This window comes from Dunckerocampus dactyliophorus, chromosome 6 (assembly GCF_027744805.1).
Source record: "Dunckerocampus dactyliophorus isolate RoL2022-P2 chromosome 6, RoL_Ddac_1.1, whole genome shotgun sequence".
Taxonomy (NCBI): Eukaryota; Metazoa; Chordata; class Actinopteri; order Syngnathiformes; family Syngnathidae; genus Dunckerocampus; species Dunckerocampus dactyliophorus.
Window position 1 is genome coordinate 26,696,897 of NC_072824.1, and position 27,946 is coordinate 26,724,842.

The 27,946-nt window shown below is 40.8% G+C and overlaps 1 protein-coding gene across 7 annotated transcripts in view; it reads right to left on the reverse strand.

Moving 5' to 3' along the window:
* Positions 1 to 27,946, reverse strand: part of rptor (regulatory associated protein of MTOR, complex 1) — a 178,415-nt gene that overhangs the window by 114,511 nt on the left and 35,958 nt on the right. For all 7 annotated transcript variants that reach the window (XM_054778400.1, XM_054778398.1, XM_054778397.1 and 4 more), the window contains exons 6-7: positions 12,246 to 12,404; positions 10,820 to 10,966 (exon numbers count right to left, since the gene is read on the reverse strand). In XM_054778400.1, coding sequence (XP_054634375.1) covers positions 10,820 to 10,966; positions 12,246 to 12,404 — 306 coding nt within the window. The remainder of the gene's footprint in view (positions 1 to 10,819; positions 10,967 to 12,245; positions 12,405 to 27,946) is intronic.

The window sequence follows — 27,946 nt, forward strand, 5'->3', positions numbered from 1 at the left end:
TTGGGAAGAAGGACCCCTCACAGGAGAGAACCTTTTACAAGCCGCCCCTTATAATACTAGTGCCAATAAAAAAAATGTGAAAAAACAATAATTCTGCCATTTGTACCAGATGTCACGGCCGTTATTTACATTTGACACATTTGAACCTGAGTATTTCAGACCTCTTCATGGAAATCAACTGAAAGACATTTTAACTGTCAAGGAACAAATCTTACAGCCTACAGATAATGAACAGTAACAAGACTGGAACAATCCAAATATTAGTTCGCTGATGAAGCTCTTCGGATGAGGAGCGAAACGTCCGACACATTCTTCACAGAAGTACAGATGACGTCTCAAGAAGCCTTTCCCTCGATGGACAACTCCTGTACGACTGAGAGCCTACACAGACGCAATCCAAATGAACCCACAAAAACTGTTTGAAGTGTACACTTAATTGTTTCAACTTTAACACAAAGATAACAATATTTATTACTACTTACTGTCGCTCATAAAAATGGCTGGCAGAAAAGTGAACTTTAATTAAGCCTTGGCTTCACGGATTCATTTGCAAGCGCCTGAAGACACATGACACATTCTGGCCTTCCATCATCGTTCTCAATAAAACCAAACTCCATATAACTGTCCTCATATTCGATAAGCTCAGCTGCTTTAGGCCTTTGCATCCTTTGATGAAGTGGATGGACTTAAATATTTGTCCATTTTTTATATTATTTTAGATCAGCAGCAGGAGTTGTGCATTTAGTGTGACCCGAGCAAAGTGAGCAATTTACCTGCTGCATCACAGCAATGTTAGAGTTTTAAATTCACGAACCGTAATGCAAGTGAGAGTTCTTGGGTCACAATGTTTGTTTCATCGTGTGTTGTGGTTCCTATTCATAGTTATGCCCTTTAACGATAAGCCATAACTTCATTTAATAAAATAATTAAAAAATGCGGACCCCCAACCTGTAGTCCACTGTCCCTTAGAACGCCAACCTCATCAATATGTGTAACAGACAAAATAACCTTAACTAATCCTAAGAAAACTCGAAATGAGTCCAAAAAGCAGACAAAGTAAGTTTTTAATATGGTTTTCAATTCAAGTCATCTACGTAAGTGTGGAAAGCTGATCATCACACGGTGCTCTCCAATGTTTATACTTCCCATCTCCCTTCTGCTCTTTGCTATTCCAACAAGTCATTAGCTGAATCTATAATAATTGAATGGAGAAATGCCGGGAGCAGCTGGAGCTCAGATCTTGGTGCAAGGCATTATGTACAGTATATACAGCATTGCTCAAGAAGATGCTATGTACTCTAAATAGCGACATTAAATCTACATGGGAGCAATGCTCATACAGTATGTGTATATTTTCATCAATAAAATGTATACTGTAGGAAGTACGCTGTATATACAGTACACATGCAGTTTATCTATGAAATACCTTAAGGCATGAGCTGGCAGTGGTTTGTTTAATTAGTTTCATTACAGATGGATTTATGCCAATATTGCTATAGCATTATTCTTCTTTGTTCTCCTCTTTAATAAGGAAACTGTTGACTTGTTCCAAAACAAGAACATCACAAACAAAGCAACACACGTTTTTGTGGGTCCCAGTGGTGCCAACCTCAGAATTGTATTGTCGCCTGAAAGAAAATTCAGTGTGCCACAGTAATTCTGGCGGTAAATATGACAGCCGTGCCAGCAAAAGCTGATTTATGCTGAGCATCCAGTGCAATGATCACATTAGCATATTGTAATCTCACAAATTACCATGACAATCACCATGACAGCTTTCTTTTCTTTCCCCTCTACTGGGGATATTAGAGTGCAATGCAGTCTCTTGGAATGCTTTTATTTTAACTGACACTAATTAATGAAACCGCTCCAACAGGGAGGGGGTGTTTACATGTAACGCAACACAATTGTAGTCTCCACAGCAAAGCAAAACTGCCGTAAAGCAACCACAGTAAGACCAGCATTCATGAAAACAAGTCAAGGAATAGGTGCAAGAAAATGCAAGGCCTGACTTGTCGATCATGTAGTGCATTTATATAATTAGAATAATATAATATGACTGCAATATAGTCAATTATTACTACACATCTCTCATTGTCTGTACTTATTACTGTAAATTCTGGTGTAGAAGCCGCTAATTTTCTTAAACTTTGAACCCTGTGGCTTACACAGCTGTGTGGCTAACACATGGCTAAATCTCGTGACATCTCCTTTACTTCAGGACTACTAACAATTTATTAATTGTGCCGTTCACGAGTCAGTTAGGAAAGGAGCCAATCGCGAGCTATCAGTGCACTCACAACGAGCTTGTCAACCCACTGGAAATCGCAGGTGGCCATTATATATATAGCATAACATAACAGTCTGACTCACAGTGTCATCTTACTGAGAACAGGAAATTCATCACATAGCAACTTAATCCAAAGGTATACCTCAGAAATATACAAAAAATGTACCAATATAAGTTTAAAATGAAAAAAACAACATTTACAAGATTTACCATAAAGCTTTGCGTCTGAGCAACACATTCATTGACGTCAGCCTCTCTCTGGGCTCTGTGCGCCAGGTTTCTCTGGCTCCCTCTGGTGGACAGAGGCAGCATTGCAGCGGCATCCATGTTGCTTGTCCTCCGGTTAACTGTTCTTCTGGCGCATTATGGGCAGATGTTACAATAGCTGCTGTTTGTTATTTTAAACTCTTATTGGTACAGCCATCCATCCGTCCATCTTCTATGCTGCTTGTCCTCACTAGAGTCGCGGGTATGCTGGAGCCTATCCCAGCTGACTTTTGGGCAAGAGGCGGGGTACACGCCGGACTGGTCGCTAGTCAATTACAGGGCTCGTACTGGTACATGTAATGTATATTTCCTAGGTACTTTGTGAGTGTTAAGTTGCTGTATGATGAGTTTAATGTTTGTAAGATGAAACCGTGAGTCAGACTGTTATATTGAGTAATGACCACCTGCAATTTCCAATGGGTTGACAAGCTTGTTATGACTTTTTTCATAGCTCAAGATTGGCTCTTGTCAAAGAGCTACCTAGTCCTCACGGACTCATGCATGCAACAATATGTCATTTCATGACATGGACATGTGTGGCTTATACACCGGTGCGGCTTATATTATGAACAAATCTGTTTTTTCTTCTAAATTTAGTGGGTGCGGCTTATACACCGGAATTTACAGTAATAGGATTTAGTATTGCAACAACACATCATCAGTATGGTAAAACTAACCTGTCTCATGACGGTTTAAACACAGCTCACGTTCCCTATTGGTGTGCCAGAGCAGTAAATGCAGCATAATTCTGATGCTGCTTAAATTATTTTCCCCATTAAAATAACATTGTAACAAATAACCCCATCTCTGCGTGACAACCACCCCTCTGATAGGGTTGGTTGTCACAAAATGTTAATTAATTATCCCTTTGTTACAAAGAGTTGGAAAATGACAGATACACATGTCATGCCAACACCTGAAGCTTCAATTCACTGTAGGAATGACGACTGAAACATATTTTGATGATGAGCAATTCAATTCTAGAGGAAAAAGTGTGACAACCAACCCCGACCCTACACATCACATATGTAGTCCAATAAAAGCATGACTTTATGCATATTCTTTACTAAGCGTTATTTGGTCCGCTGTGCACCAACTATGTTTTTTTTTATTTTTGGTTTGGACCAGACTAAAGGACTACAAGTGTGAAAGCAGTTTTTTTACAGCGGTCCGTGTCTTTGGTCTGCATAGCATTCATATTTGAGCTCAAGTAAACCGAACTACACCAGATTTAACTTGCAAGTGGACTGAGGCCCAATCTCTCAAGCGGTCTGGATTCACTTGTTTGTTGCACACCAGGGTTTGGATAATCACGTTCACACTTGATTAAACTAACTGCACTAGGAAAGCCAAGGCACCTGAGTTCCTTTTAACCAAACTCTTAGGCTTAGTCTGAGAAAAGCCCCACAGCTAATGCAGTGAATATCTAGGCTGAGTGCACACAGGAAGTTATCAGATATTTAAAAGCAAGTGGGAGGCTCTATAACAGAACACACAGAGGTTGCACGTACACACATGCACACGCACACAACCTCAGAGGGCTGTTGCTGAGGAGGGAGTCATTTAACTCAACTGATGGCTTCTTAGTTTTTCTTAGCAGCTCTCTACATCACGTCAACATCTTTATCAGCATCTACAAATATTAGATTGTGTCTCAAATAGAACACATCCGTTAGTACACTTCAATATGGATACTATGTTCTTAGTTCCTGAGTGCGCAAATATTGTCAGTGTAGCGCTATCCCAAATCAATTACTGTCATTACACACTATTCAGAAATGATTACAATAGTTAGCCACTCCATCCTCTTCTTCTCTCCTTTTTAATGCTGAATTGCAACCACTCGAGTAAGGCCGTCCCTTCAGTCCAGGACTGTGCACTCACCTTATTAGCTGTTCTGAGCATGATATCCGGCCGGGTACTAACAGTGCAGGCAGTATTTCACCACACTTCTCAGTGTCAACGCTCTTATGTACAGAAAAAAACTGTGAAAATACGGAAGTGTGCCATTTGAGACACAGACTTAAGTCTTCCTGGATGACCTGTGACTTCCCAAACCATGTATTTTTTTTCCCAAGCATATACCGATAACTTCCTGCTTCTCAAGGCCGATACAGAGCACCGATAACTTTTTATCTTTTTTGTAATGTTTAACTGTAGTTAAACTGTAAAAAAATTAAACTTAGAACTTGTATGCGTGTGCACACCTGGACATCAGAACGACTCAAACAAAACTGGATTTTACAGACTGTACCTGTTCATAAATACACAGGACTTGATGAAAAATGTCCTTTGTGCCATTAGATGGTAATCACATGAGGCGTGGATGTTGAGAGTGGCGTGGGAACTTTATCTCAGCCATGGGAAGGATGTTAATTTTGAGACACATCATCAGTAGTGTACCTTTGAATCAGTGGGTGTTTCGGCCTTTCAACACTAGACATCCTCATCAAAGGCGGCCAACTACAGGTTGATCATGAGTAAAGTAGTGCCTGGAAAGGGGGTGGGTTTAAAACTTCTTTGGGGTCGTCAGGTGGGTACCCTCCTTCATTGGTGTTTCGATTATAGGCCCATGACACCTCCAGAGAGCTCATCGGCAACACCTGGCATCCCAGGTGTTTTGCCCCCTTCTGCTTTGAGCCCAGCAAGTGTCCTTGCCCTTGATCCATAGAAACTGGCTGCTTCTTTTGGCCGCTTCAGAGACTGTCCATGAATGCCAAGGTCTTTCATAAGCCTGATGGTAGAAGAAGCCACCAAACCTCTGCAGCCTACTTCAGCTGGATAGACCTTGGCCTTCCATCATCGTTGTTGTGCATCTGCTGCCAGTTTCTTTCATTCATAGGCCTCTTTGGTGGAATCCTCCCATGGGACCGTGAGCTCTATGATGTGAAGGGGACCATAGCACCAAGTCTGGCCTGTTGATGGTGGTTGCAATCTCTGAGGGAAAGATTACTTGCTTGTCAATATCAACTAGCATCTTCCAATCCCGGGCCATGGCTAGCTGTCCAGTTTCTGGTTTGGTAGCTGGGTGGTTAGACTGTTTCTGTCCCTCTCAAACTAATGTTGGCACAGAGATGGAATTGGCTGCTCTCAAGGGCAAGGAGTTGATGGTGTCCCTCTTGCTCTCAAGGGCTGCTGCCAGACTCTTGAGGACCTGATTGTGCCTCCAGGTGTAGCGGCCTTGTGTGAGGATAGTCCTACAACTGGTCAAGATGTGTTTGAGAGTCACTGAATTTAGGCAGAGGGCGCAGGTTGGGTCCTTGCCATACCACTGGTGAAGGTTTTTTGGGGATGGGAGCACATCATATGTAGCTCTTATGATGAAACAGTGAGAAGAACGCACTAGATCCCCTCCACAGCTGCCTTCATGACACCAAACAATGGCTGTCCCAGAATGTCCTTCAATTAAATGAAAGAAAAATGGAGTACATTGTTTTTACCCCCGATTCACCGCACAGTGAACCCAATTTTAAACACCCCACCCCTCTTTTTGCTCCTGCTGTTAAAAACCTCGGTGTGTTTTTGACAACAGTCTAAAGTTTGATAAGCCAATTAGTTCTGTGGTCAGAGCAAGTTTCTTCCACCTCAGGCTCCTGGCAAAGGTAAAGCCCTTTTCTATCAAGTACAGATCTTGAAAAAGCGATTCATGCTTTCATCAGCTCGAGGCTTGATTATTGTAATGTCCTCTACACAAGTTCCAGTTGGTACAACACACAGCTGCTCGCCTCCTTACTAATGCTCCAAAATACGCCCATGTCACTGCAGTTCTCTGTTCTCTCGATTGGCTGCCGGTACAGTCTGGAATAAATTTTAAAGTCCTTTTTCCAGCATACTTGGCTGAGCTTTTAACTGTCCGTCACCACTCCAGGGTCCTGCTCTGTTCTCGACACACAACATTAGAAGTCCCGAAGATGAAATACAAAAAATGGGGGGAATCGCGCTTTCGCTGCGTTTGCCCCCACACTTTGGAACTCCCTTCCACCTGCGCTATGAACTATTACAGAGTTATCAGTTTTTAAATAGCTTTTAAAAACTCATTTATTCAGACTGGCTTATGATACATGATGTTCATATGTATTTTAGTTGTGAGTCTGTGCCTGTATTTTTCTTATTCAATCTTACCCTGTTCTTATTTGCTATAACCCGTTTTTACTCTTGTGAAGCACCTTGGCACCACTGGGATGTTGTAAGGTGCGATACAAATAAACTTTCATTTGATTTGATTTGAAACTGATGTTTCTTGCTTCCATTTCCCAGAGCTGCCTCCATGTGAGCTTTCTCTTCTCCACGCCTTCCCACCTCATCCATTGTCCTTGCTTGGAAAGAGAGACAGCCTCTGCGCTTCTTTCAGCCTCCTCCTGATGGCTCACTTCCTCTACCACCATTTTCCTCCTTTGTAAGGCTGAAGCTCTGTGCCAAGTTGGTTTATTCACTGCAACGCCAAATCCTCCTCTTCCCAGCTGGACACGTCCGACGATGTCATTGTGCTTCAGGGCTGATGTAGCATGCTCTACTGCGTCGGATGGTGTCCATTTCCTTCCTGACAGAGGTGGTGCAGCATTTCCGACGGTCTGATCTCTGGAGTCCTTCAATGTCATCTGTAGTCTCACTTTAAAGCACTTGTATTCTTCAGTGAGGCTCGTGATAGGTAGTTCAAGGACTCCTTTGCCATAGATGCTGATGTTGGTCAGACAGAGTGGGACGCCAAGCCACTTCTTCATATACGAAGTTATGTTTCGCTCCATCTTTTCCACCATTGTTATTGGAACCTCGTAGATCGTGAGTGGCCACATTACCCTCGGGAGAAATCCAAATTTTAGCAGCAGAGTTTGAGCTTCCCTGGCAGCATTGTCTTGTTGATGGTGTCCAGACTGGTGATGTCCTGCCTTAATACCTGCACTTGATCCCTGAGGCCTGCATTGTACCATCTGCGCAGGCTATTGACGGGCAGCTTTCCAAGTAGTCGCCTGGTGCATGTTGCAGTAGTTGTCAGCGTGGTCATGTCAACCATGAATGTTGTGTCGTCGGCTGTTGTAAAGCACAATTGCAGGTCTTCAAAGTAGGCTTTCACGAGAGCACTGATGGATAATGGAACGTGGAAGAAGTTGAAGGGTTCCCAGAGGAGGTTGTGGGGAACTGATCCAAAGGCATTAGCCAAGTGGAGGAAGGTTACACGGAGGTCTGTTTTGTGCTTAGCAGTTTGGATCTGGTGCCAGGACATACTAGTATGCCCCAAGCAATCAGAGAATCCTGGGATACCGGCTTTCTGTATAGATGTATCAATGTACTTGTTCTTCTCCAGGTAGGTGGACAGTCTCTGTGCTATCACGCTGAAAAATATTTTCCCTTCAACGTTGAGAAGGCAGATTTGGAATTGAGAAAATATCTGCTGCACCCTTTTATTACGCCTCCAGGCCTTCGCCACACATTGTGTATTATTCCCTTTTGCCATACTATCCTCATGAGCCTCCACAGATAGTGTAGAACACCTGGTGCGTTCTTATAAAGCTTATAGGGCACTCCATTTGGTCCAGGAGCTAATGCCGATCTTGCATGCCGTACTATGTTCTCTACTTCCTTCCATTTTGGATGGCCAGTCTCCAGATGGAATTCGGGAGGTTGAACTGGTGGGATATCATGTGGGATGACTCGTGGTTCGTGCGTTTTCATGTCATGGTGGGCCTTTTCCATATGTTCTTCCAGTTCTTGCTTTGGAGTTTTGAGGGTTCTGCTTTTTTCCCTAGTGAAGAGATCCTTTACAAACTTGAAAAGGCTTTTATACTGTAGAACTGTGTTCTTGTGTGTTCCTTCCTCTTTCGCTGTTTCCTGAAGTTCTCTGCTCTTTGTAAGGTCGCCAACCGAGATTTGATGTAAATTAGTCCTAACCAAATATCATGACATCACTTTTGTAAACAAAGCATTTTACAAAATAGCGATGGTACAAATTGTGGCTCCAAGGGGTTTACTAGCCGACAAAAGCTGGTATCTTCAACGATGATAAAGGGCTGCCTCGCATGATGAAATCACACATCGCTTTAGCCCTCGGGTCATCTCTGGAATGTTTGCAGAGCATTTGGAGCATTTGGCAAAATGTCTTCCTCTGAAACAGTGAGAAGTCCCACACCATTGATGCCATGTTTTTTGTTTTGTTTTGTTGATTCAAATGAGTTCAGGCTTCCAGCACGTCACAAAAAAAGAGCTCTTGATTTGCTCAAGCCTCCCTACAACACAGAACAGGTAATCTCACCTCATTGGAGCTTTATTTCTTTATCAGTTATCTGAGCTTTTTTTTTAATCTTATCGGATTTATCGGTATGACATCATCATTCCTCATATCAGCTCGATAGTTATTGGTCCGATAATTATCGTGCACCCCTAATAACGGATGTATTGACAATTGGTTGCCATGTTCACAAGTCACTCATGATCCCCAATGCGCTTGCACATGTATTGCCATAGAGAAACGCCAGTGTTAAGAGTATTGGATGAGGTGGCAGGAGGGTCACCATTTCTTGGATCATCACGTCAGTGATTAAAAAGTCCCTTGATCTTCCATGACCCCAGCACATTTGCTGCACAAGTGGGTGGGAGAAGCAATCAAGTAAATGGTCTTTATTTCTCTACACAAGGCAGTCTTAAAAATGTAAGGTAATTTCCAAGGAATGGTTAATAAATGCTGGAATTATTTGCTACTTCTTGTAAATAAACACTTTTTATGAAGTAGTGCAAGCACATACAGTGTGGATAAAATGTACTGTATCTGTTGATTTTTTTTAAGTTTACCCCCTTCCAAAGACAGTTTCTTTAAATCATTTTTATGGTAGGTTTATTTTAGCAGAAAAAGACAGAACACAAACAGAAAATCCAGACAAAAACATGAAATAAAATATAAAGGTTAGACAATTGATTTTGTATTTGTTTGAGTCAAATAACTTTTGATGCCCGACCAACAAGCAAGAAAACCGACCGGCTATGTATCTATGAAATACACAAAGTAGTCTTGTGCCTTTAAGAAGGTACACCAAATCTCAATTCATTATGTAAAAGACACAGAAACAATCTCTTCCATTCAAACCTGTTCACCATTGAGATTGAGAGCCTGTGGTGCCTGCAAGGTCCTTCTCAAAAAGACCGTCTGAAGTTTGACAATCAACACCGGAAATGTTGTTGGGGGTGACGATGAGCCCAACAACACCATTCCTACTGTCAAACATAGAGGTGAAAACTTTCTGCTTTGGGACTGTTTATCTGACCAAAATCCCCTCTGAGACATGTGCTATCCTGGTGACCAACTGCAAGAAACGTCTGACCTCTGCGCTGCTGTAAATTAGATCGACGGATGGCATAAATTACACATGCCTAACATGTGACTGACGAAAAATAGGCTGACTGGATGTAGACGTGTTCTGCACATGCATAGACAGGGCTAGTTCTATGTGTATATATATGTACAAGTATGTGTGTGCGTGCGTGTGCATGTGAGGATTGTGCCTGCTGCAAAAATGTGAATAAAGTTCAAGTGAGCAAATATATGGCGCTAACCATCACTCTTTATATGAAGTAACTGACCAGAGACAAAGAGCCACTGCCTGACTCTTTGCTCCTGCTAGCGTTAGCTTAAATTGTTAGCTTCAAATGCTGCATATTCTGCGATGCAGTGGTTTGTTGTATTCAACGCTGTGCTTGCGGCCCCACCACGACTTATTCTGGTCTTACGTAAATGACAAACGGCGATCCTTTGCTCATGTTCTTTAAGTGTGTAATGCAGACTGATGTTCGTGGTCCGAGTGACTGTTGTTTACCCGTGCAGCAGACATACCTTTGCGGAGGTACATAAGGGGTGGGGTTCACGTCACACATGTAAACGGGTTATTCCGAATGTTTCAGTAACCGGAATATTGACATTAACCCGAATATTGACTGCATGCAAACGTAGTGATTGAGGAACCTAGGCCTAAGCGAACTGATTCACCCTTTAACGGCCAATCCTTGGCGTCCCCTGGCGCTCCAACACTTTGATCATCACAAAGCAGGTCAGGGTGACAATGGAAAGACACTTGAAAGTCACACAGTCACCAGAGTGACTGCTGCCTTCGCCTTTATGTTTCCATAAAACCCAAAGCACAAAGATGCTGTCACCTGCTGCCTCTGACTGTACTGTTGTACCGGCACCTTTCTCTTTAACTCGGCTGTTTTCACATTGATTTAAATTTCATTGAGAATAACTCAGATGAATGACAGCTTGTGTGTGCGTGTGCCCACCTCCAGCTCTTGCTCTCGCTGCAGGGCAAATTGTTTGAAGGACTTAACAATGATCCCCGCATTGGAGCAGTCATAGACAAAAATGGATGGGCTCCCCATCCAGGTCTGAAGGTCGTAGATGGACAGTGGGATGTACTGGGTGTAGTTCTAAAAGAGCAAGAGAGAGACGAGAGAAAAGATATCAGTGTAAAGAATGAGGGTGGGGTTGCATCATAAAACTGCTTCAGCCAACCCTAAGGGGCTAATGACCATACATCCAAACACAGTGCTATAAAGGTGTTATACCATTAACACTGAGCATGCATTTTCTTGGAAATAAATTATGCATCAAGTACAGCTTATGGGAAAGACGGAAGAACAAGACAGGAAGCTAACGGGACACAAGGCCTGAGGGTGCTGGGGATCCGGAGGCAATGGCGAAACACAATATTTCATGTCTCAACTTAATATTAGATCTGTTATAACAGCACACAAGTAAGCTGTGATAAATGATAAATGATCAATTTGGCCCGCAACTTCATATATGTTGGAGGGGTGCAAATTTTGGTACAGCTTGAAAACCCTCTTCAATCGTTAGTCTCCAGTTTGGGAACGCTTGGTCTTCCCAGTGAAATACAAAAACTGCATCGTTGCACTTTCCTAAAAAGAAACGCTGTAAACCAGGGGTGTCCAAAGTGTGGCAAAGGGGACATTTTTGCCCCACAGCTAGTTTTTTTTTTTTTTTATTAGTCCTCATGTTATGTTTTCATGCTCAAGAAATCTAAATATGTGGATAAAATAAATGTGGGAGTAATAGTTATGGTGTAATTGTTATGTGACTATGATGGGGACCGAGGTCTGCTCTCTCCGAGTGCTCTTCAGATTTATAAATGTATTTTATTACTTTATTGTAAAGTTCCTTTGAGTTCCTTGAAAAGTGCTTCTAAATAAAATGAATTATTGCTATTAATAAAAGAAAAATGTGGATGTTTTGTTCAGATAGTTCAGCATATACTGACCCTACATTGGGTTGATTTTAGCATCATTAATGTAAAAAATGTATCAAAGTTTCCCCCGCATCCTTGAATTTATTTGGAGTTCTATTCATTGGAGATTTTTAAAAATACATTTACATTTTTTTTTTCCATTGGTTTTAACGACTTTTAAACATTTTCAAAATCATTCAAGCTGTTTACATAAAAGCAAAGCAGTGTTATGTTTTGCATTTTGTTCCCTTACCGTTCCAAAAATTAACCCACCTGTGACCTTAAAAACGAGGTACGTACCAAACCCTGATTATGGCGTACGCTTACACCTTTAATTGAAACTCAGACAGACAACCTTTCTCATGAAACGATGGGCTTTACATCCAGTATAGTGGCTCCACTCTGCTGTGATCATCAACATAATCGTTACATTTTGCATTCGGTTTGTGTGAGTGTTATACCTTATTAAAAACCCAAATTTCTCCATTGACGGTGGGCCGTGGAACCCCATGTCCATTGTAGTGAAAGAGGACCCGCTCCTCTTTGGCGTTGCGTCTCAGTGACGTGCATAGCTTCTTCACCTCATCCACAGTTGGATCCAGGCTTTGTTTGTAACGTGCCTGCAATAAAGAAAACAGGAATGACTCCATGAGTATGGTTATAATTTTAAGGAACTTCATAATTCATCTGAATTAACACAGCGAGCGAGGAGTGAGAATAAGTTCTTTGTTTTTCAGGTGAGGGAAGATTTCCTATACAGTAGAATTAAACTATAGACCACATGTATATATCGTCATAACATGCCTGCAAAACCCTAAGCGACAAGTCATAAAAAAAGCAAGCATTACATTCCTATTCCTCATGTTAAATGATGCAGTACCGATAGGCATCCAGTGGTCCTATGTGGGGGCTTAAATGAACGGAAGATGCATCAAAGTCAGCCCGGAGGTAGCACAGCCGTGTTAAAGATTATGTCGTTATGCATATCGACACTGAAGGAGTACAAAAGTTTGTTGTTTTTTTTTATTTCTTTAAGCTTAGTGCCTTCCAAAGAAGATGGATGGATAGATATTACATACACTATACATACACTATACTACTACTACTCCAGCTGGTAAAGATGCAATTTATATAAGAAAAGCCCAAATTGAAATAACAACCAACAGCTTTGACAATGATATTTTGCTTATAAAAATAATAAGTGACAATTAGCATTTTTGGCAAACTTATTCATGTCAATCATTGTTGACATCAAGGCTGGACCATTGTGGAAAAAATGTGAATCACACTTAGAATTTAGATTCTCTGCCGTTTCAAAGAAATCACCCTGTTTTATTATTATCATGACTATTATTACTACTCATTGTCTAGTTCTGCTTTAAAGAAATGCCCAATGTTCTTTCTGCTGTTCTTCATGGCAGCTCAAGGAAGGCCAGTTGACGGGGGACTTTCTTCGTAGAAATCAACAGATAGACTGAAAATAACATAGAAATGATTATGGCTGTCTTCAACTAGGGATTTTCATAGCCGAATCTGACTTGTAAGATTGTGTCCCTAGTCAACTAATAGTCGTTTGTTAGCGTTGTCTTTTTTTTTTTTTTTTTTTTTAACTGAGCTAATGGCAATCCCGACAAATTAACAGACCTCATTTGTGACTTTTTAAGGCGAAAACAGATAAACAAACATGGTAGGTGTGCAACAACAGTGCCTTCATTTATTTAGTGACACTGAAAGCAAGACAAACACAACCGGAACACGGTCGCTGTCGGCACACATCACAGTGCACGTAGAATAGTAACAACATGGCTTGAAAAACAACAACTCTCAGTTAGCAGCCTAATTTCTTGCCTTAAAATTCACTGTTGGGATATAGAACGAAGCTGACACAACAGCTTTACCCGTAATAATTCTTCCACACTTTGAATTATTTTTTAGTAGCCAGTATGAGCCAATAATCAGACTCCTCCGAATCGTAAAATAGTTGACTATTCTAAGACACCCCTTGAAATGATATACAAAAATAATCTAAAAAGTCTAAAACATGGCACGCTTGCTCACACTTGAAAGTGCATACATGCTTGTAACAAGGACAACCACAGAGAAATACGATGCAAAGCCATGTGACACCTGCACTTTATGCAATTTGCAGTGATTTGTCCATACAGATTTACAAACCTCAACTTCAACTTCATTGTAATACATTGTTATATTTCTTTATCATGCTCCCGAGTTATTCTGAGCTGGCAAAGGGAACATGTTGAATGGGAAATGAACAAATGTATTAGCAATTGATGTGAAACAGAGGGTAGGCTTGACTAAGATCTGATTCTTCTTACTCCTTTTGAACGTGAGGAATTGTGAATTGTGATATGTGATGTATACTAAAGCGAAATGAAATGTTCAAATGAATCAAATCAAATCAACGACAAGTCAAAAGAAAAGTAAATAACGTGATGGCTCCTCCCACGAGCTGATGAATGGGACGCGTCAGTGGGTACAATCAGGGCAGTGGAGCCAAATCGCCCTGGCCGGCGAGGCTCGCCGGGGGACAAACAGTGCAGCATGAGTCCTTTAGTAAAGTGGCAGCGTTTGTTTGTCATGCGGCTTGTTAAGTCAAACTGAAAACTAATCATTTTGAGATTACTGTGATTTTTATTTTTTTTTTGTGCAACCCTGGTTGAAATGCACGCATATTTAGCATTTGTTATAAGTGTCCCATTTCTTCTGGCAGCTTGGGTAAGGCAGTAAAAGAGGCCTCATCTCACAGTTGAAATTGCTTTGGACCTCTGGACTTGGAACGACTGAAAACTAAATTGGTTAAGATAAAGGCATTGGACTTTGCAAGACGTCAGAGATTAGAAAGCCCCTTTTACATTCAGCTACTATTGTGACTTTACTTGAAAATGTCAATAACTGACCAGTAAACATATTTATGGAACAGGCAACACATGGGCTTGAAAAGTGAATGTTCTTCTTTTAAAAATCTTAAGTCAAATTCATTTCGTCCTGTTGTCTAAAGCACCGTAATCCGCGGTGACATTGTGGGAGGTAACACAGCATGATACAACTGTTGAGCAAGTGAAGATTGGGCTAACAATAGAAGCCAAAAGACTTGAACTTTTGTAATTAGACAGGCTGCATGCAGATAGCACACCCATCTCCAGCTAGTTATGCAACAGTTAGGCCAGTCTGAATCATTATCACACTCACCAAGGTCTTTCTGTTACTATGTATAACTAATAGGTCTTCAAAACACAGCTTCTCTTCCATTTATTGAAGACCACCTGCTATTGTTGTCAGTTCACTTCATCACACTATACTATGTTGGCACTGAACAGCGTCTTCACAATCAACACTCATTTGTTTTTCAAATTAAGCTTCCTAACAAATTCCAGGAAGCCAAAAGAAAGGCACTTGCTGCCCATACATTTGTTTATAAGGTAAATAAGTAACTTTGGCATGCATCAACTGCAAAAGCCTTGGGCTAGCTTGACAGCTGCATCAAAGTCTCATCTTCACAGGCAAGAACTTGATTTGGACTTGGATATGTATTTTATTAGCAAGATCTGGTGGTGTAATGGTACGTGCATGGCGCAGGCTGGATTCCCAGCCCCAACACATAAGGCCCTATGATTTCTGCGTTAATGGAATCGCGGACAGAATTGGCCAGTAAATACGGAATCTACTATTAAACGCAGAATCTTATGGAATAATGTAAATAAAATGTGTCACCGTGAGGAGAAGGAACATTTATGTGGAGAAATATTTCCCCAGCTGACCGCTCATCTACAGCGGCATCTCCTCACAAACACTAATACCTCCCTCTTAAAGGAAAACTGCACTTTTTTTTTTATTTTGCTCCATCATCCACAATCCTTATGAGACATGAGCACATATGTGAGTTTTAAAGATATAAAACAGATAAAAAGAGACTTTACTGCACGTATGGGACATACTTATTCCTCTTATAAAGTCATCTCAAATAAGCGGCAACAATGCCCCATTTACATAGAATGTGACGTGCACATAAACCAAGCTACAGCGACATTGTCATTATGATTAACATTGTTACGCCGATCAAACTACATTACTGGTGTATTGACACTTAGCCAGAACACACTGGCTAGCTAGTGTGGTGGTAGTAGAGCTGGTCACAAGCCCAAATAAATGGAGCTGCTATGTAAAAACAAAGCCAAATTAAACATAAGATTGACTCGCTGTGGGGACTCAGGAGGGAAAAAAGTCCAGGCGTCACGAGGTTAAAATCGCATGCAGCGTTATTTCAATAATTATGAGTCGCAGCCTTGACTGGGTGAACACCATTATTAGTTGCTCACTGCATTACATCGCATATCCTACAGAGACCAAGTCAATCTCAATGAAAAATTCCTCATTTTAGTTGATCACATGTGGATAAGGATAGGTTCAAATTGCAGCCTGACAATTGAGCTGACAGACTAATTCCATTTGGACAGATAGGCGGGTCTGGATGCTGCACCCACATTAGCAATATCAAGTGGTAGCGGAGAAATGCAATGGTGTTAGTGAGTCCTGCAGTGACAGAGGAAGAATACCTGAAACTGGGGCGTGTTGTGAAGGGGATAGCTGGGGTGCTTATGGAGCGCATGGAGCAAGACAAGGACGGGCAGGTGGGTGTTTACACCTGCAACTAGTTGATCAGGGGACTCCCAATTGTATTTAGATGCTTTAGCAATCTCGTTCATTTACATTCACAACAATACAGCACACAATATTCAAGTTGCAAGAACTCCCGTCAGGTTAATAAAGTATGAGGAGAACAGCTATGAGAGCCCATTTAAATATACCAATCAGAATGTTCTGGCTGCATGAGGCATAAGGGGATATTAGTGTGCGTGTGTGTGCTCCACTTTCATTTGATTTCATTTCGAGCAGGTGTGTCCAAAGTGTGGGCCCTCAGCATATTGTTGAAATAAAATAAATTCCCTCTTGTGATATATTATTAGATGTTACACATTTGCCTTGTCACCTATAAAACAACGCTAAGATCTCACGGTTTCTTTCAGATAGCTTAGCAAATACTGACCTACACTGGATGGGTTTTACTAGCATCTTTAGTGCTCATGACCCCAAAAAACATTAATGTTGTTATTTTTGCCATGAAAAATAAGATATTTCCTGTGTTAGATGTGTGCTCGAAAGTTGAAATATTGACTTTTTTTTTTATTTACACTTTTCGGCAATAAAAATCCTTGAGGAAGAAGGACGGAGTGATATTTTGTCAAAAACTCTCCTACCCGGAAATGCCCATGGAATTCATGGAATGGAATGCATTTTTTGTTGATTTTTTGTAACTGAATTTTCTGATATGCCCGCTCGTTGTGTGGCAGGCTTTTGCTGGAACACTCGAGTAGACGGAGTAAGCCTGTTCACATTTCCAAAAGATGCCATTTGCCACTTCAGATTCTTCGGTATTGTATTTCGGGCACATTCCGAGGACAGTTGTTTTGATACTGCGCCTCAGAAAAAGGAAAGTTTGGGACTGAATGTGTATGTATACAAGAGAGTGCTCCCTACCATCAGCTGTCCCGACTATCTTTCTTCAGCCCAGATCGGGAGAAACACAAGCACTGACGCAGATGGACGTAAACAAAAAGTCCAAAACCGAGAAGACATTTGACCGTGGAAAAGCGGTAGTAAATGCAAATTTTTTCTCACTCAGGGGTACAACTTCATTTCACTTGTATTTTATAGTTATGATAGCAGTATGACAAAAACATTTTATTAACTGACTACTTTCATTTTGTTATTGCTTTTTTAAAACTTTTTTTGATGACATGAGCAGTTTAATATACAAAATGTATCAAAGTGTCCCCCGCATCCTTCATTTTGTCTTTATGTGGTCTACGGTGGAGAAAGTTTGAACACCCCTGATTTAAGAGGTGAAGATCAGGACAATTAATCTTTAGCAGAATGAGCACTGTTATTTATGGCTTCATTTGCACATATATTACTCTTCTGGGGCAGTAGTATGTACGAGGGAAAAACAAACTAACCATAAAAAAATGTTAAGTCTGTGTAGTCTTTTGATGACTGTAATGGCAATTACTGGCCCAAATGATAAGTAATTCTGCCCTGCGATTGGCTGGCGTCCAGTCCAGCATGTACCTCTCACCCAAAGTCAGCTGGGATAGGCTCCAGCATACCCCCGCGACCCTTGTAAAGAAAAGCAGCATAGAAAATGGATTGATAGATGGAAATAATTCCTGGTTGAACATTCCCTAATGCAAATAATTTTCCAGCATTACGAGTTTCATGGTTGGCCTTGCCAGAAAAATGGATGATTACAAGTCTAACATAAAAAAAAACTGCAATTAGTGGCCACTATTAGATCAATACAGAGACAATTGGTGCATCATCATTTACAATTCACTTCAGTTTGTGTATAAGGGAGACAATACAACTATCGAGTTGTTATGGTCAACTGTACAGTACGAGTCACCTGAGGAAACAGGCGTCACTTACCAGTTTACATGCACTAAAAAACTAAATAATTGTGACATTAAAACCGTTGTTTGTGCGTACGCACCCAACAGCAGCTTAGAGTACCCAGCCTTCTTGGAGTCTATCAGATGGTCTATCGGTGGCCAGCCCACCAAAATTACCCCACAAGCACAGCAACAACTCATCCAAGAGGTCACAAAAGACCCCACAACAACATCCAAAGAACTGCAGGCGTCACTTGCCTCAGTTAAGGTCAGTGTTCATGACTCCACCATAAAAACGACACTGGGCAAAAGCAGCCTGCAGAGTTCCAAGACGAAAACCACTGCTGAACAAAAAGAACATTATAAGGCTCATCTCAATTTTGCCAGATAACATCTTGATGATCCCCAAGACCTTTGGGAAGATACTCTGTAGTCTGATGAGACAAAAGTTGAACTTTTTGGACGGTGTGTCTCCCATTACATCTGGTGTAAAAATAACGCTGCATTTCAGAAAAAGAACATCATACCAACAGTAAAATATGGCGGTGGTAGTGTGATGGTCTGCTTCAGGACCTGGAAGACATGCTGTGATACTGTAAATGGAACCATGAATTCTGCTGTCTACCAAAAAATCCTCGAGGAAAATGTTCGGCCATCTGTTTGTGACCTCAAGCTGAAACAAACTTGGGTTCTGCAGCAGGACAATGATCCAAAACACACCAGTAAATCCTCCTCTCAATGGTTGAAGGAAAACAAAATGAAGACTTTGGAGTGGCCTAGTCAAAGTCCTGACCTGAATCCTTTTGAGATGCTGTGGCATGACCTTAAAAAGGCAGTTCGTGCTCAAAAAACAGCAACAACAACTGAATTAGAGCAATTCTGAAGAGATAAGTGGGACAAAATTCCTCCACAGCGCTGTAAGAGACAAGTTATCGCAAAAAGTTAAATTGCAGTTGTTGCTGCTAAGGGTGGCCCAACCAGTTATTAGGTTTAGGGGGTAATCACTTTTTCACGTAGGGCCATGTAGGCTTGGATTTTTTTTCTCCCTTAATAATAAAAAGTTACATTTAAAAACTGCAATTTGTGTTCAGCCGTGTTGTCACCGACTCATATTTAAATGTGTTTGATGATCTGAAACATTTAATTGTGACAAAAATGCAAAAAAAGAAGAAATCAGGAAGGGGGCAAACACTTTCACACCACTGTGTGAAAAACAGACTATTTCGAACATACATGTAATAATGTGTTGATTAAAACATACAAAACAATTTCACACTCTCATTTGCACTGGGCAAATAACAGTCAGAACACGGTGAAAAGGTGATTACTGTGTAATATGCCAGATGTGCAAGCCAAGCATGTCTCGCACCTGAATACGCATAGCAAGTGTAAAAGTCATCAGCATGACGTCAATGATGTCTGAAGTCTATTGTTGAACAAGAGGTGGACGGAAGGGAGGAAAGTGGGGAAAAAAAGAATTGTGCTGGCATTGCTACCGCTCGGTGATAATGACAACCACACCGCCGCTTTCCAATCACACCCTGGTGGCCCATTTCCAGTTCACACTCCAGGGGACCGGGGTGTCAGCTGGTTAGTGTAATAAATGATTTCCTTGCTCAGTTCTGCCGTGACTTTTTCTGAAGGTGCTACCACATCAGATACAACACTTGTAATAAGTGTCATGTTTTGTATTGTTCATGTCATGCACAATGAGAATGCTTTGTAACAATTTGTGACAAGTTTGTGTGTTTGTCCCTCCTGCTGTGGCTCTCTGAACATACAGTGTAGAAAACCCTTACCTATACTGTCAAAAAAAGTCACCTCGTATTTTTTTACTGAGGTAATGTGTGAGAACATACACTGGAAAAACATAAAACAATTTTAGCGCTGTAGTAAGCCTGTGATAACCAGTGTTTCCCCCCCACTATTATATTAGCGCTCCATGACACATCTTTATTTTGACTTTGTTGCTTATTTTGGAGTCTTGATAAAAAATTGGGAAATGTCACTGTAGAGGAGCGATTGCAAAACAGCCGGCTAGGCTGCGCACATGCGCGTTTGCCAGTTTGTCTCTGTGTTTAACAGTCCAAACACCCTCACACAGACACACACACACTGTGACTGTGAAAGTGCAAGAGTGCACCCCAAATGTTATAGAGGAGTGATGCCCCAACACAATATTAGTAGAAAATATCTGCTACACTGTTCATTGTTGCACAGTGTTTGTGTCAATCGTAGTATATCGCACACCCCAATGCTGCAAACCTTGGGAAAACCCTGATCACAATAATATGGGACAGAAGAAGGCAAAACTTGTTGAAATAGTTTTCTTGCACATTGAAGTGCGAATGCAACAATTTATCAATTAAATTCATGAATTTGGTTCGAAATAAGCTTTGATTTCTATTGTGGTGTTTTGATTATTTGTTTGAGTGTAACTAAAAAAAGATTTATAAAATCCAGCTCGCACAGGATTACACACCGAAACCTATATACACACAAAGTGTTTCTGCACGACTGCCGGAGAGTGGTGATGGAGAGAGGTGCTGAAACAAAAATAGCGACGAAAGAGGGGGAAAGACAGAAAAGGGCCCAAAGAAAATGACAGAAGCTGTCAAAAGTTTGGGATTATTTCACACACAAAAATACAGACAATGTGGTGCAACATTTGCACAGTTAAAAAAAGCTGCTATTCCACAACAGTACTACTACTATTTATACAGCACACAACCAGAAACAAGGTAAAAGTCTATTCTGACAGCTGCCCATTTCTCTATTACCTAGTTTTAGGCTACACTCTGGATTTTCTTTTTTACACTGCAACATCATATATGTAATAAAATTTGGAACTAATCTGTGGTTCATTTAATTTAGTCAGTCATTTAGTCAGATGCTTTAAAACTGGCAGGTTAAAAACAATATTAAAAATTGTCATAATAAAGTCAGACGATATGAAAAAAAATATCCTGATGTGTTTTTTTTTTCCGCCATATCGCCCAACTCTAGGCCAGAGCTTGAATCCTGGCCTAATTTGACAATATCACAAAAATTAAAAATTTTCCACAAGTTTTTCTAAAGTTCGGATCAGGTGTTCCGAAGTTGTTCCATTTGAAGACCCTTGGTCACACCATGTCTTCACAACTCCGTGAAAACAAAACTCCATGACTTCTTGGATAATTTATTTGGTCTTTGAAGACAGTTTTTGGCATGATTGCTTGTATGAAAAAATAATAAGAAGAAGAATTCTAATCCTCAATGTTGATGCGTTGTTGATGAACAGTCCAGGATTCCTTTGGTCTGTTACGCAAGTGTTTCTTGTTTTTACGACAAAAGCTTACCCACCAACCACCATAGCTGTGTTTTCACAATTTCACTTGCTATTCAGTGTGTCAGTAATCATTAAGATTTAATGCAATTTGCCCGAGCTACATAGCAACTTAGAAAAGGGTCTGCTACTTTTTTTACGCATAGAAAGTGGTCAAACAACCACATCCAAAGACATACAGTTACCACGCTTGTGGGTGAAATTGAATGAAAGCGGTGAAATCATTGAACAAATTTGTCCGAAAGACACAATCAAGTTTAATAGAGAGCAGCCTGTGGTCAGGGCTGTGTGTCGTTTCACGAGTGATGACAGTCCCGCTGAGGCCTGTGAGCTTGGCTGAGTCAGTTCACAACAGGTCGGTTGAGCAGAGGGAATGAAGACACGTCACCAACCCATCCCTGCCAGCCTCCTGTTGAGAGACTATGCAGCCTTTTTCTGTTCTGTTTCAGAGATGCACTAGAGACTTTACATTATTAAGATCTTCCAGTTACAAATGACACAGGGAAACAACAGGAATAATAATCACACATTTATCATTAGGAATGAAAAACTAAATAGTACTAAAATGAAAATACAGCCAAATGTAACATCTAAATCAAAGGAGCTGATAGCAAAAACACTACCATAAGGAATTGAAATGAATCATGTGGAAATAACACTTTTTGTCACAAATAATCACACAAATCATTCGGCCCTTTTCAACATATTGTCAAAAAAAGCAGTCAAGTGAGGTCTTAATCATAAGTTTGCACACTTTTATTGGCGAAATAACATTAAAGAGGAAATTCATGTTCCAAAGAACAGATAAATCTGCTAATATACATTGGGATACGAGGTGGCATGGCTCAGGTGGTAGAGTGGTTGTCTCCCAACCCATCAGTAGGCAAATGTGCTAGCAGTGGAAAAGCGCTATAGAAGTGAAAGACCATTTACCATTCCGTACGTTGTACGGATATGTTGGCAAGGACTGGAAAGGAAGGAGTGGAGGAGGGAGCCACACAGACAGTACCTTTGTACTTTATTTTTTTTAATTAAATAGTGTTTCTCACCTTCTTTATCAAAGTGCTGGTACTTAACCATAGACTTAACCAGTCATAGACTGATTTACGGTATGGTAACTTTAAAAATAGCATTGTAAATCCTTCCACTGGAGACAGCTTAGGTGTTAAACGCTTTTAATAAAATATTGAAAAATTTGATGGATTAAAAAGCTTAATGGGGCGTATATGACCCGTGGGGCATCATTTTCCCATGGCTGGACTAACAGCTTCAAAATGTAGTCTTAAACAAAAGCCACCAGAGGGATTTTCAGCAAATCTCATTTACAACCTTTTCTGGACAAACCTTCACAAGTTTCCATAGATACCTGTAACATTTGTAGATCTACACTATATGGTCACACAGTAGATGTACGTATGTGAATGAACTTTGGACAATTCTATGCTTTACACACACTCCAAAATCTTGTACGACGTCTTCCCACAAGAGCGGAGGCTGTATATCTACAAATGTAATTTAAATGTGATAATTTATGGGTGTGGTGTTTGCTGTGGCGGGGGGCTCTTTCTAGTCATTATGATTATAATCAAGATTCTTGGTAATTATTCCAAAAATGTATTTCTATAAAGACAAAATGGATAATGATAATGTTAAACGACCACTTTTCATTTATTGATATTCACATATTTTGCACCCTAATGTGGACTCATTCGATAGTATAATCAAGACAACAATCAGTTGAAGTCATAAATGTGGTGGGCAATAAAGGAGTCACGGCTCTAAAGTGTAGTGAAATAATGTGAGGGGAGTGAGACAAAATTCACATTTTTAATACACCATTGGGCAAAATGTCAAGTCATATGCTTTTCCACGACACTATATATCACGGCTGCCCATTACGTCAATCGACCGGTAGAGTGGGTCGATCGCATGTGTTGCCCACGTCGTAAATGTGACTTTGTAGTTGTCATATGACATCAGTCAGCTAACATGAAGCTCCCCCCCCAATTCGCTGTTCTTCCTCTGCGGCAAATATTAAGTGGTGAACAGACGACTCAATTAGCAGCACACAGCAATGCAGCTTTCATCCGGAATGCATTCACAGCGATCCACTTTGCACATTTTGCTATTACAGCCTTATTCCAAAATGAAATAAATTATTTTTTGCAGTTTGTAAATGTATTAAAAATGAAAAACTTCAGAAATCTCATGTACAGAACATAAGTATTCACAATGTTTGCCATGAAGCTGAAAATTGAGCTCAGGTGTATCCTGTTTCCACTGATCAGCCTTCAGATGTTTTGACGGGTTCGCTAGTGTCGATCTGTTGTAAATAGTTGATTGGACATGACTTAGAACGGCCCACATCTGTCTGTATATGGTCCCACAGTTGACAGCGCATGTCAGGGCAGAAAAAAAGCATGAAGAAAAAGGAATTGTCTGTAGACCTCCGAGACAGGATTATCTTGAGGCACAAATCTGGGGAAGGGCACAGAAAAAATGTCTGCTGTTTTGAAGGTCCCAATGAGCACTGTTGGTCTCTACCATCCAAAAGTTCTGAACCATCAGGACCCTTCCAAGAATCGGCTGGCTGTCTAAACTGAGCAATCAAGGAAGAAGTGTTACATTCCATGTTTGCCACTCCTGTTCTGCACTTTGTCTGCCCTCGCCTTCTGTTCCTCATTGTGTTTTTTCTGTTTCCAGATGCCCTCATTCCAGCTGGAGTCGGGACAACTGGACGCCCCTGCTGCTGATTGGCTGTCTGGCCACTTAAAACAGATTTGATTGTAGCTGGAAGGCGCTGGTTCTTTCTTCCATGCTCCGAGGACATTCTCGCTTGGACTTCTTCTACTTTTTGGAGATTTAACAGTCACTGTGTCTTCTAGCGGCATGCCCAGTTGTTTCTCTGCCATCCAGCTTGGCCCTCTGATTTTCTCTGTTTTATAACAGAGGTTTTGGTGTGAAGATCTGTCTGTTTGATACGGTTTCAGACGTCATGTCATGTATTAAAACTGTCTTCTACAATGTTGAGACAGTTGTGAAACAGGTAGGCTGATACTTCATCCATGCACTTTAAAAATACTGATTTATTTGAGGTTGTGTATAATTTTTTCTCCTTGTTGGTGTACACATGCCCCCCTCCCTCCAGCTTGGACTTCTTCTCCTGTGAATTTAATGTTGCTAATGTTGCACCATTAGCACTCCATGGAGAATGGCGCATGCGTAGACAGCTCGCTCTGACGACTGATCGATGGAAGTCTACACATGCAAGAGGAACCTGGTTTCCAATCACATTGTCTACCTGTGTTAATCCGACCTTAAAAAAGCCGAACACAATCTGATTGATGAGTTTCAAAAAGCTGCTTTCGAGCTAATTAATGCAAACATTCCTTATTTTTAGTGCACATAAACATAGTAAATGTTGTTTTGCAAGGTAATTGTTACATTATCATTCTGTTAAGCCTTTCCATTGCATTTGCAGTTCACACACAAAGCAAGAACAGCAGGATGAAACCTGAAATGGCTGCATAAAAGATGATAGGATGACAAGGGCATCCTAGCATTGGCAAGGCATGAAAAAAAGACGGATGAAGCCTGATACAGAGAAATAAGGGAAAAGGAGTAGTGGAGCGCAGAGGACTTGTATAATGAGCAATTGTCCAGTGCCTGTGGTGGTTTAAAAAAAAAACCCTCTAATCCTGAAAAGACTTTCCTCTCTGTTTAATAATGCAGAGGGACAGTGAAAAAGAATAAAATAACACTGTCACACTCTTCACAGCTGAGCTTTGTGGTTTTGTGAGGATTTTCCAAACCAAGACAAGCTGTAATGCAGATTTACTGGCTTTATAAACTTGACTCTTCAGGATGACTCTCCTTACATTACCAAAAGCTGTGATCAGGTGGTTTAAGTCAATATATTTGATTCGGTATGCCGGTAATACCTTGTGGATTCATATGTTGCAAACAACCCAAAGACAAGCAGCAGCTTATTATGATGGCAAGAGGCGTGTCAGATACAAAAAGGAAGCTACAAAACTGTCTATTAAAAATTATTTTGTGGATTTTTTTCAGTTTTTTGTTATTTTTCTGAAATGAGGCGTTACTTTTATGACAGATGTAATAGGACACACACCGTCCAAAAAGTTCAACTTTTGTCTCATCACACAATAAAGTATTTCCCAAAGGTCTTGGGGATCATCAAGATTTTGTTTTCTGGCAATATTTAGATAAGACTTAATGTTATTTTTCTTCAGCAGTGGTTTTCGTCTTGGAACTCTGCCATGCAGGCCGTTTTTGCGCCGTGTCTTTCTTATGGTGGCGTCATTAACACTGACCTTAACTGAGGCAAGTGAGGCCGGCAGTTCTTTGGATGTGCTTGTGGGGTCTTTTGTGACTTGTGACTTTGTGACTGGATAAGTCGTCGCTGCACTCGTGGGGTAATTTTTGTTGGCCGGCAACTACTGGGAAGATTCACCACTGTTCCATGTTTTCGCCATTTGTGGATAATGGCTCTCACTGTGGTTCGCTGGAGTCCCAAAGCTTTAGAAATGGCTTTATAACCTTTTCCAGAATGATAGATCTCAATAACTTTCTTTCTCATTTGTTCCTGATTTTCTTTACATCTCTGCATGATGTCTAGCTTTTGAGAATCTTTTGGTCTACTTCACTTTGTCAGGCAGGTCCTATTTAAGTGATTTCTTGTTTGAGAACAGCTGTGGCAGTACAGAAATTGAACTCAGGTGTGATAAACCACAGTTATTTTTAACGGGGGTCAAATCAATTTTGCCACACAGGGCCATGTAGATTTGGATTTTTTTCTCCTTTAACAATACAAAGTTTCATTTAAAAACTGCATTTTGTGTTCAGTTCTGTTGACGTTGACTAATATTTAAATTTGTTTGATGATCTGAAATATTTAAGTGTAAAATACTCTTGACAGCCAGCCTGTTTGGTAGACAGAGCGGAGGAAAACAAACACACATGCACATGTCAATATATTGAGGCCAGCAAAATTATGGAGTTTGTTTTTATTTATCGTGCAGTTAACTGTCTGCTGATCTGCTGTATTTTGAAAAATGGATAATATCGGGAAGATTTAACGTTCATAACGCTGGGCCACACTCCAACATGCTAGGTGTGGTAATGCACCTCAAAGCTGGTTGCCACTCAACTCCCGCCACTCGCAAGAAGACGAAAATGCAACATCACCATGCAGACATGTCTGCGGTGTACCGTGGTGAAGTTAGTTTCACGTTGGACGTTGGATATTCGGCTCCGTAGCTACAGAGGTAGTTCCCCCTCACTGTGCCCGGACTGTTGTGTCATGGTGCGGGGAGCTCATACGGGAAGTGCCGCTGCAACCGCTCGTTGTTTATACTAGGGACCGTCAATAAATTACTAATGCGTTGAAGAGAGTTTGTAAAAAAAAAAAAAAAAAAAAAAAAAAAAGTCATATATTCTAAATCATACCACAAATTGATATATAACCATGTCAAATGATTAGTCCTACCCTAAAAGTATTTTGCACGCCCATTTTTTCCAATTTTATCTTTTATTGGATGGACTTTTATTGGCTCTTTTATTTGATTAGGGACCTGACTCTCAGAGGTTTGCTAAAAAAGCCAAACAACATTGTTGGCCATGCTGTGTAATAAAGTAAATTCATCAATACTTTGGTTGCATTATTTTTAATGTTTTGAAGAGCTATTTTCATAAACATATTCAATTCCACAAATTAATGCGTTTAACAAAAGCTTATTATAAAAACTAAAAATAAAAGATTTGTACCCGTTCAGATCGAAAGCCATGCAAACCATGTTCTCCCCTTGCGTGCGTGGGTTTTCTCCGGGTACTCCGGCTTCCACCCATATTCCAAAAACATTCATCTTAGGTTAATTGGCGACGCTATTGTCCATATATATGAATATGAGTGTGAAAGGTTATTTGGCAACCATCCATCCATCCATTTTCTATGCCGCTTCTCATTAGGGTCGTGGGGGTATGCTGGAGCCTATCCCAGCTGACTTCGGGCGACAGGCGGAGTACACCCTGGACTGGTCGCCAGTCAATGGCAGGGCACATATAGACAAACAACCATTCACACTCACATTCATATGTTTGGCAACCAGTCCAGTGTATAACCCACCTCTCACCCAGAGTTAACTGGGATAGGCTCCAGCATACCTTTGCGACCCTAATGAGCATTAAGCGGCTTAGAAAATGAATGAATGAATGAATGAATGTGGTCAACTGATTATCGCCTAAACGCAATAACAACAATAATAATCATAATAATAGCACGGGCTACTGTTGCGGCCATGATCCATTCAAAAGGTAAAACTCAACTTTGAACCCCGACATCACTTCCTGT